The sequence below is a fragment of the Electrona antarctica genome (genome assembly GCF_951216825.1).
Source record: "Electrona antarctica genome assembly, chromosome: 7".
Lineage (NCBI taxonomy): Eukaryota > Metazoa > Chordata > Actinopteri > Myctophiformes > Myctophidae > Electrona > Electrona antarctica.
The window spans coordinates 50,926,844-50,938,200 of NC_136812.1; the positions used below are offsets into that span (position 1 = coordinate 50,926,844).

The 11,357-nt window shown below is 48.4% G+C and overlaps 1 protein-coding gene across 1 annotated transcript in view; it reads right to left on the minus strand.

Annotated features, from left to right (window-relative positions):
- Nucleotides 1–2,714, minus strand: part of LOC306927059 (tripartite motif-containing protein 16-like) — a 14,054-nt gene extending 11,340 nt beyond the window's left edge. Inside the window, exon 1 of the mRNA XM_079506682.1 lies at nucleotides 2,342–2,714. Within this exon, the coding sequence (XP_079362808.1) occupies nucleotides 2,342–2,349 (8 nt within the window). The 5' untranslated portion in view covers nucleotides 2,350–2,714. The remainder of the gene's footprint in view (nucleotides 1–2,341) is intronic.
- Between the last annotated feature and the right edge of the window lie 8,643 nt (nucleotides 2,715–11,357).

Below are 11,357 nucleotides of genomic sequence, written 5' to 3' on the forward strand. Positions count from 1 at the left end.
TGTGTGTGTGTGTGTGTGTGTGTGTGTAGTGTGTGTGGACGGACATGCGTGTGTGCGTGCGTGTGTGTGTTTGTATGGCCGATTTATCCTGTCTTGATTCACAACCCTTCCAAACTGAGGCGGAGGAGAATCCCCATCTGAGAGATGTAGGAGAGAGACCAGGTGGAATGAATGAATGAATGAATGAATGAATTAATGATGTCATGCAGAAGCGGAACGGTACACACAGCCACCCCTAAACTGCTGAGGCAGCTCCCTTGAGACACATTCACAGGGCCAGTGTGTATGGCGAGGGAAACATGGTTTTGGATATCTAAAACATTATATTACAGATAGGAGGGTGGTTTGAATGAATGTTAAAACGGCTTGCCATAGCTGCCTGCTAAATGGTAAATGGTGTTCATATAGCGCCTTTATCCAAGGCGCTTTACAGAGATTGTGCATTACATTCACACACCGGTGCATTCATATAGCGCCTTTATCCAAGGCGCTTTACAGAGATTGTGCATTACATTCACACACCGATGGCGGAGGAAACCATGCAAGGCAAACTTCAGTCTTGCTCAAGGACACGTCGACACTAACTCTGGGGGAGCCCACAGGATTCGAACTGGGAACCTTGCGGTTTCCATCCGGTCACTCTACCTCTGAGCCACCGCCGCCCCATTGTCGTGCATGTTGGCTCACTGGAAACACTCTGCTACACACACTACTAGTGGGTCTCAAAGTGTCCTTGAGTGGGTTCCAAATGGCCCCCGTACGGGGTGTGTAACTCTAACAGTGTGTGTGTGTGTGTGTGTGTGTGTGTGTGCATGCTTGCTTCATGTGTTAATTGACCTGGGATCAGTTTCACTGCTCATTATCTCTCTATTGGACCCAGCTGTGGGTCTCAGGGACACTTCACCAGGCCATGTAGTGGAGAATGGAACCAGGGACTCTCTGACCCAGCTACAGTGACTTATCACCCTCCCCCGGACACGGGCCGGTTGTGTTTGTGTAGAACACGTGGTAGGATTCACCACGGTGGATTTGAACCCACAACCTCCATACAGTGGTGCATGGGCAGCTATACGTTGCCACTGCACCACCCGAGGGCCTAGACTTCACTTGTTACACACAACATTCTGTTCTCCACTCTATCAAACACATCCTATCTCTCACTGTCTACAAGTCTACAATGAGCTGAGGTTTGAACCTCCTAGCTATAGGCCCTGTTTGTCTATAGGGGTCTAGAGGGCATAATGTTACTGCTTGTTGCTTGTATAGAGCTTTGATTCTCTACTCTAACTCTCTCGTTCCTTCTGACACGTCAGGAGGTCATAATAAGTGACCTCTGCTTGTCAAAATCCTCATTTGTTAAGTAATTAATGTCCCATTTGGATGTACATCTGTGAAAGTGAACCCATGTTTGAAATAACAAAAAATAAGCACCACAGGAATGCTTATTTGTTCCACTTTAGGCAACATCTATGAAACTGTAAACCATAATTTGGATGGCTATGCAAATGGGACAGTATAAACCTTTTAAAGCTCCCAGCCAGTCTCTCATTTCATTACATTTTATTGTGAAATAGAAGTATACTGTATTTTAGTTCAGGTTAAGGATTCATGTGAAATGTTTTAGCACCCTCTGCTGGTCACAGTAACTTTTTAGTTCAAAAAGCAACACATGATATAAAACGTAAAGCATGGATGCGATTATTACCAGTGTAACGCTGCCTCGGTGCTCGACCTTAATAGACAGTGCCTGAGTTCAGACTTGTAACTCTTAAACATCTAGCTATAACTTATAGCTTTGGATTTTATAATGTGACTGTATGTTTACCCCTGACAGTATCACCTTAATTCTGTAAAGGTCAACCTGTGTTAAAAGGACAACAAGATAAGTATTGTAAATAATTGTGTATTTATTCACCAAAAATATAAATAGAAAAACTGACCAGACACCTTAAATGTTCCTTTTAAAAGGTTGAGCAGCTCTTGAAAAGTGTAACGTCAAACGTCAAAAACACTTCCCTGTCCCTAAGTGGAACTACCAAGACAAAAAAGAACCCCGGGGAGATCAGACCAAAAACCTCTCTTATAGTACAACAAAGAATTGTAAGAGACAATAAATTGTACCTTGAAAATAACCTGTTGAACAAGTCACCTAGAACATTAAACCAGGAATTACCCTTTTTTTAAATGTACCTTTTGAAATGAACTGCCACCTTATTATGACAACCCTTAATCCAATTCAAATAAATAGGCTACCCCCTGTTTTAAATACCCACAGTATCAACTTTCAGGAAATACTTTAGATTCACATAAATTACAGGAAAGATTTAGAATGTGGACGCACCTCTTCATTCACGTCAGCCTCGTTGCCAAAGTTAGTTCACCCCACGGAACGTGGAGAGCTAAAGTTGACAGGACGTTCTTTACACAGTTCCAGAAGACAGACGACTGGTCTTACCCACGTCCTACGATGCCAGAGGTGCACCCAGCTTTCCTGGTCGCAGGGTGCGCTATCTGATTCTTAGCAGCACAGTCTTTGTAGGCTACTCTCCAAACGAACGTTGTGTCCGAAAGTCTTTCTGTTCCGGACATTTGCGGTGTATAACACTAGTGTCTGCTAATCATTAGCCTCGGTAGCTTGAGACTATAATAACAGTAGGCTGCAACCGCAGCCGTAGGCTTACTTACTGCAGTAATAATAATCACGGAACTGGTCTGGAAATCAGTCCTGCAAATACTGTTCACGTCTCAAACAGATGAGCTTCAAAATCCAGTCTTAAACACTTATAAAGTCACGGTAATGTTTTACAAACCACACCGGAGTCATCTCATCACACACCAAACTTCCTCCTGCCAAACTCACAACGCACACTCATTTCTTCCCTTGTCCCACCCCAAAACCAATCACAAACCCAGAAAAGTGATGGACCCTCCTATCGACCAATCAGAGCTAGTAAACAAGAAAAACATAGCGGAACATCATTGTAGCATCAAAGTCCTAAACTTTGGGCTACTGGCTGCCCGATGCCGAGGGTCTAGTCATGACGTGTGATAAAAAGACTGATGTCCAAGCGTTGACTTAAAGTTCAAGATTTATATTTATAGTTAGTTAAATAAAGCAAAAAAGGATGTAAAAACCATATCAATCAACAGCCTGTGTCTCACAGTCAAAAAACTGTTCGCCTTCACATCAGGACAACAACAGAGTATTCAATCGGCTCTCATTAAGTAACCTGGCCAACCTTGGCCTTGACCAAGCCCTTGGAATGACGTCATCAAAAAACATAGAAAATAAATGGCTCTTACACACCAGCCCCTAATTGCTACTGGTAGGACAAAACGGAGCAATTCCAAAACAAAAAAATACAAAATAGCCATAAATCAACCCAAAATAAAAACCTTTAAGTATCCAATACCAGGGCAATATTCCATATTAATTATTGCAATAACAAAACTCTTTTAAAAAGTTGAATCTGTACCCTCACATGAGGCAGATTTTAGTTAAAGGGCCCTCCTCTCTTCAACCCTCTTTAGATTGGAATCCTTTTCCGAATTACACTTTGTTCCTTCATTTTCCTTTTGTTTGGCCTTTGATCCTTTTCTTTCTCAGCCATTTTCCTTTCTTCCTCTTTCTTGAAGTCTTCCATCTTTCTTTTTTCTCCAGAGGCAGCTCTCTCTTGCCATCATGGTCGGATGTTGTTTCCTTTGGGTGATGCCTTTCTCCATCGAGTGGCTCCTTTACCACTCTATGCAGCCTTTTAGCAACAGCCACTTCTGCAGTATCCTGCTGCCTTGCTTGCATCTCCTTGGACTCTACTCAGATTTGATCACCACTGGGCTCTTCCTTTCCTTCTTCATCTGGCCTTTTTCCACAGAGGAATAGAGCACTTCAACAGGTGGTGCCTCATCTGCATCACTTTGATCCTTGACCTCACTGACAGTGACAGTCACTGCCTTCCGTTTCCTTTTCTTCTTCTTTTTGGTGACAGCTGAGTCTGCTGCTGGTTCACCGCCATCTTTTGTAGACTCTTGGTTTACCACTGTGCAATTAGCAGTAACCGTGGGGCCACTCCCACTATGCATGTGTGGCGGGGTGGTATTGATTAAGGTAGCCAACTACGCCACCTGGGGAATTGCACCCCAGGAATATTATACTAATACTGAACACCCGGAGCACGTAATGACTCCCCAACACAGATTCAGTAACAATAAAGGCAAGGCAGAAACGTGTGTAACCAATATACAAAACACTATTAAATAATTGGTTGGCAATATATATAATTAATTAAAACATGGCATAGCAAGAAGACATTTCATTTATCAATAAGACGGTGCAAATATAGCAATATCCAACAACAGGGTTAAAGTGCAAGTGACTATAAAGTCCCTAGAGCTAGGGATATCACACCACTACAAGCCAGTACTGGGGGGAGGAGGGGAGCTGGGCAGGCTCACCGGTCCAGGGTGGTGGCAATACACAAACAAAACACAACACAGCAACTCAAAATAAACCACAAAGGAAAAGTAAACTAAGGGAAAAGGGGCATTACCACCACCACTGGACGGCCGTCAGCTGCTCCAGCGTAGCTTATCCCCAGCACCGGACCTATAAGGAGGATAAATATATATATCAGCACTTCACAGTGGGAGGTATTCTACAATGACAAGATTCTCTTCATCCGGTCGTATCTAAATCACAATGGTATATATATATATATAGTATAAGATATAAATATAAGTGCATATATATATATATATATATATGATATAATACACCATATACTTATATATACCTATATGCGCCCAGACACTGCATGAATACAATATAATAGAGGAATAGAATTAAACGAGAAGGGTTACAATGAACCAGGCCCCGACTCAGGCGAGCAGCAATCCAAACACTGGGACCATTCGTGGCTGTGTGATTGTTCTCAGACTCGGTGGCTCATGAGAATGGGTGGAATGGTAATATCAGCAAAGTAGCAGGTGTGGTGCTGGCCCTGAAACGCAAACGGCCGTATTAAGATACTACTTAACTACTATAGTTCGCTGAGGCAAAAACAGAGAGGCGCACAATGGGACTCACCAGCTGTAATGAGGCCAAGGCGTACTGCCGTTGTGCTTCACCGCAGCGGTAGCCAGGTAGATAAAGAGGAACTGTAAACAACAAAAGCCTGTTTATATTCCTCTGGCATCAACGACACCAAATTAATATATATAGAGAAGGAGAACCACCAATAACGTACCGGGGTGGCGTTGTGCCAGTTCACCACACAGAACTCCAGAAGGAGATGTTCACTGTGTAGCCCCGAGGCTAGAAACAAAACAAGCGGTCACAGTCACGTTCAACTTCTAAGGCAGGCGCTAGAATACACAGCAATGTGGAGAAACGTACCTTCACAGATGTGTCAACTAAGCGCGCTGTTCCCCGACAGAACAGCCGTTTCAGAATGACCGCCTCAACTGAAGAGGAATGTCTCCCGATCGTAGAGAGCGTTCCAAACAGAGCGGAGGAGAGACAGACAGCTAATGCACACGGAAGACGTGCCGTCTTATAAATGCCACAAATCAATCCATTAAGCAGTGGGCGGAGGACGGGCCGTGACAGCGTGGGAACGCTCACGCCCATCCTGCCACAATCCGTCCCTCCCATTTGCACTCCATGGTCTGTACAAAGCTGAGACAGCATTAGATGCCGACGCAGACCCTCTATCCACAGCCTGTGGAAGATGGTAACGGTTCGAATGTTGGCCAGCTGTAGACCTCGCAGTTCTCCGGACTGCCTCGCCATTTTCAGATACCTCATCAGATCTAGGGAGTGGAAGCAGGCTGCTGGACTGTGGGTCCACAGGCGCAACCGCAGGTGTTTCAAGCGCCACCAGCACAGTGGGTGCTGAATCATTCCGATTCAGATCAGATCCCCCACCCTCTGGACTCACCTGTTGATCAATGTCTCTGTTAATAAGCGGTTCGTCCAACCGAGGAACGGAGGGTTCTAAATCTACCTGCTCCGTAGGGCTCTCTTCTGGGTTGACAGGCTCAGCCAAGATGGAATCTGGTTGGCCAGACGGACACAGGGGAGCCCCCACTGGAGGTGGATGTACGGGCAAAGACAAGTGGGCATGAGGCACTTCCGATGTCAGAACAAACCAGTCGCCATCGTTGTGATCGTCCCCCACCTGATGGGGTGACTGCTCTACCTGTTGGTCGCTTGGAGAGTTACTGGTGGAAGCCTCTTTCCCAATCTGGGGTTTGAGGAGAGTGCGATGAATATGCTTCACTTGGCTCGGTTCCTTCACAGGTGCAATAGTGTACACGGCCCCCCCAGGTTTGGGGGCTTTAATTACCCTATAGACCTCGGGATGCCATAGGTCATGAATTTTGTGGCGGCCTCTCACGCTAAGGTCCCGGAGATACACCAGCTGGCCCTCCTCCAAGGACGGATCACAGACCTTTGGGTCATGAAGCGCTTTCCGGCGATCTGCCGCAATCTTCAACCGATCCTGAGCCCCCTCAAAAGCTATCTGCAGCCGATTCTGATGTTTCGGTGACCCAAGCGTTTACACTGCCTGCTATTGGTTCAGGGACCCTCCCCAACAGAAAGTCCACAGGTAGACGTGGTTCCTGACCAAACAGTAAGTAATGAGGAGTCTCCCCTGTGGCCTGATGTGGGGTGGTGTTATAACAGAATAGCATCTGCGGAAGATAGTCTACCCAATCCGTCTTACGGAAGGATGGCAGTGTGCGCAAGAGGTTGTGTAGAGTTCGATTGAATCGTTCGCACTGTCCGTTGCCAGCAGGGTGGTACAGTGTAGTCCGAGACTTTTGAATCCCGTACAGACTACAGAGCTGTTGGATGAGGGATGCTTCAAAGTTTCGGCCCTGATCCGAATGAATGCGACCAGGGACCCCAAATTTATAAAACCATTCATTAACCAGCACCTGCGCCACAGTGGATGCCCGTTGGTCTCTAGTGGGAATGGCCAGCGTGTATTTGCTGAACACGTCAGTTATGACCAAGACGTTTTCTAGACCTGACCGGGAAGGTTCCAAGATGGTAAAGTCAATCGCCACAATCTTGTTGGGCCGTGAAGCAAGAAGGTGACCCATGAAGCTTTGTGCAGCCGGTCTGGTGTCTTTTGCCACCTGACACCGCTCGCATTCCAGACACCACCGAGCCACATCAGCGGACACGCCTGGCCAATAGCAGCGCTGGCGTACCAACTCTGTGGTGCGCTCGACACCCTGATGCCCATGTTGCTGATGCAACTGCGTCAGGACATCATTCTTCAGGACTCCTGGCAAAACCAACTGGAGTGCCTCTTTCGCCCCATCTGGACGGCAAACCTTACGGTATACCACGCCTTCCCTCTCAACTAAGCGGTCCCATTGACCAAGTAGTATCGTCGCTGGTTTAGACAGTTGTTTCCGCAGGGCTTGGGCGTGTCCCCTGCCTCCAGTGAACCAGAACTTCCTGAATAACCGTATCCCCAGCCTGTAAGGTCTGTAAGTCAGATAAGCTATGGCCAGGCAAAGCTGTAATGGTGGCCTGAGTTGCCTGAACTGGTTGCTCCGGTGGTACAACCATCCGCAGCTCCGTTGGAAGGGTGGTACCAGGAATCAACTCCTGTAGCTCTGTCGACCCTGCTGGGTGTTGTCGAGACAGTGCGTCCGCATTCCCATTACTCCTGCCCGAGCGATATTTCAGCTCGAAGTCGAATGGCGCCAGTTCACTGGCCCAACGCTGCTCCACTGCACCGAGTTTGGCTGAAGATAGGTGCGCCAGTGGGTTGTTGTCTGTATAAACAATACACTGATGCCCCAGCAAGTACTCGCGGAATTTCTCGGTCATGGCCCACTTGAGCGCTACAAACTCCAACTTCATGGAGCTGTAGTTCGTCATATTGCGCTCAGTGGGACGGAGACCCCGGCTGGCAAAAGCCACTGGGCGCACTTTGCCCTCCTGCTCCTGGGATAGGACAGCGCCCAATCCACTGTGGCTGGCGTCCACTTCTAAGATGAAAGGCAAGGAGAAGTCGGCGTACGCCAGGACAGGCGCAGATGTAAGTTTCTTCTTCAAGGCCTCAAAGCTTGATTGGCACTGCTCCGACCATAGAGAAGGAAAGTTCTGTTCTGAAACTCTAAGGGAAGCCCTCTTGGACTTTGTCCCCGCCAGCTCCGCTACCAGTGCATGCAGAGGGGCTGCCATTTTGGCAAACCCCTCCACAAAACGGCGGTAGTAGCTGGCAAAGCCCAGGAATGAGCGTAACTCTGAGACAGTGGCTGGTTGACTCCAGTTGGCGACAGCCTCAATTTTCCCGGGGTCTGTGGAAACTCCCTGGCTGGAGATCACATGGCCCAAGTAGTGGACTTCACGTTGGAAGAAAGCACACGTTGACAGCTTGGCCTTCAAGCCCTCCCGTTGCAGCCTGCCAAGAACGATGTCCATCCGCTCCAAGTGCTGAGCCACGGTGGAAAAGAAAATGACGATATCGTCAAGATAAAGAAGTAAAGTTTGGCAATTCTGATCCCCAAACAAGCGTTCCATCAGGCGCTGAAAAGTCCCAGGGGCATTGCAGAGCCCAAATGGCATTCGATTCCATTCGAAGAGGCCAAATGGGGTGCAGAACGTGGTCTTCTGCCGGTCCTTTTCAGCGACCGGAACCTGGTTGTACCCGCTGGCCAAGTCCATAGCCGAGAACCAGCGAGCTCCTGTCAACGCATCCAGGGACTCCTCGATCCGAGGCAGCGGAAATGCGTCCCTCCTCGTCTTAGCATTTAGCCGTCGGTAGTCAACGCACATGCGGAGACTACCATCTTTCTTCTTTACCAAGACGATGGGGGATGCGTATGGACTGCTACTCTCCCTGATAATATGCGACTCTAGTAACTGATTTATATGGGCCTTTGCAACCTCGTATTCAGAGGGAGGTATGCGCCGATGCCTCTGGCGAACTGGCGCATCGTCCAGCAGCGGGATCTCGTGGGAAATCAAACTCCCGGGGTTCGAAGAGGACCGAGGTGGGAACTTCGTGGTCTGTACATGTCGCCGCCACCAGCCTCATCATGCCCCCCGGGATGCGCCATGCACTCCTGCCACGAACCTTTACCTTCCCCAGGTCAACCCTAGCTGGTTGAGTTTCCGCCCTATGGCATCGTTGTAAAGCCTCTACGATGGGACTGGGGGCCTGCAATACTGACAATGATTTGAAGAGTGCAGCCCCGTGCTGGCCAAAGAGCTCCCGGTAGCGCCGAACCATGACGTTCATCCCCAGGACCCCAGGAGCCTGGGAAGCAAGAGTAGTTGGAGGGTCTCTGACGATTAGTATCCCACACTTCGGCACCATCTTCCCACAAAGCTCTACGTCCAGCTCCATGTAGCCGACATAGGGGATAGGGAGACCATTAGCAGCGCTCAGCCGCAACCAGTGACACGATCGTAGGCGATCCTGGCCCCATGGCTCGAAGTTCTGTACAAAGAATGACTCAGTTATTGTGGACACCATGGATCCGGTTTCGATCAAGCAAGGCACCCGTATCCCCCCAATACAAACATCCAAATGCGGACAAGATGACATCAAGCTTGATATTGTACCTGCATCAATAAGACCTCTTGAGCCAGTAGGGTCCCCACCCGAACTACGGCTCTGTAGTTCGGGGGGTGCTAGTTTTCCGCCGGTGTGTGGGGGAAAGCTGGCCTGCCCCTACCTGAAGATGGAAAAGGTGCCTCACATTCTCTCGCGTAGTGGCCACTCTTCTGGCACCTCCTACAGATCACCGGGCCACCACGTGGTGGAGGCCTTGGCTGACTAGGCTGTTGAGTATTGTGTAAGAGTGCCACGGTCTGTGTGAGCTGGTCTAACTGCTCCTGTTGTTTTTTTAGTATGTCCTTCACTTCACTGAGCTCTGAGCGCTGAGGTGAGTTACCACCCAGTGGACGTGCACCGCCATGGACAGCATATTGGATGCCATGTGCCGAAGGAACAGAATAACTACGGCCCCTTGCACCCCCTGGCATGCCCTCCCGTTCCCACCGGATCGCTTCCTCTCTCACCTCTAACAAGGTACTGGTTGGACACCGACGTACCAATTGTTTTAACTCCCGTCGAAGGGAGCGGAATGGTAATATCAGCAAAGCAGCAGGTGTGGTGCTGGCCCTGAAACGCAAACGGCCGTATTAAGATACTACTTAACTACTATAGTTCGCTGAGGCAAGGACAGAGAGGCGCACAATGGGACTCACCAGCTGTAATGAGGCCAAGGCGTACTGCCGTTGGGCTTCACCGCAGCGGTAGCCAGGTAGATAAAGAGGAACTGTAAACAACAAAAGCCTGTTTATAATCCTCTGGCATCAACGACACCAAATGAATATATATAGAGAAGGAGAACCACCAATAACGTACCGGGGTGGCGTTGTGCCAGTTCACCACACAGAACTTCAGAAGGAGATGTTCACTGTGTAGCCCCGAGGCTAGAAACAAAACAAGCGGTCACAGTCACGTTCAACTTCTAAGGCAGGCGCTAGAATACACAGCAATGTGGAGAAACGTACCTTCACAGATGTGTCAACCAAGCGCGCTGTTCCCCGACAGAACAGCCGCTTCAGAATGACCGCCTCAACTGAAGAGGAATGTCCCGATCGTAGAGAGCGTTCCCGAGGAGAGACAGACAGCTAATGTACACGGAAGACGTGCCTTAAATGCCACAAATCACTCCATTAAGCAGTGGGCGGAGGACGGGCCGTGACAGCGTGGGAACGCTCACGCCCATCCTGCCACACTAGCACATATGCACACATGGCATCAACGCATGGTGTTGTGTGCTGGCACACTATACACTGTCTTTCTTTTATCATTCATTTTTTAAGAGCCTGCCCAGGGACTACAGATGGAAATTAGCTTTGGCTAACTCTGGCCCATTTACATTGAGGTGAAAACTGTTGATTAATGAGCTTTGTCCCTGTCAAATAAATAAATAAATAAACCCAAAACAAAAACAACAACAACATAAAAACAAGCAACAATCCTATATTACCTCTTAATTCCACGCCCACCATGCATTTTTTGTGTGCGCATTGAGTACAGCGGAGTATGCAGCAGTGCCGTTTCAGCCTGTGCTTTGTGGCCGTGATATGTCACTGACTTCAGCGTTTTTCAACCCAGCTTTGTGGGTCTTCGACTACTGGCAAATCACAATGGGGGTTTTCCTAGACTGCGGTGAGATCCATAATAACGCATCACCCGGTTTCAACCCAGCTTTGCAGTTTCCCTTTCCGTGATGCGATACCCACACAAACTGCCCAGCACGGAAAAATCATGGTCAGTGGCAAAAGATAAATCGCTGTAGGCCTGTGTGTGTGT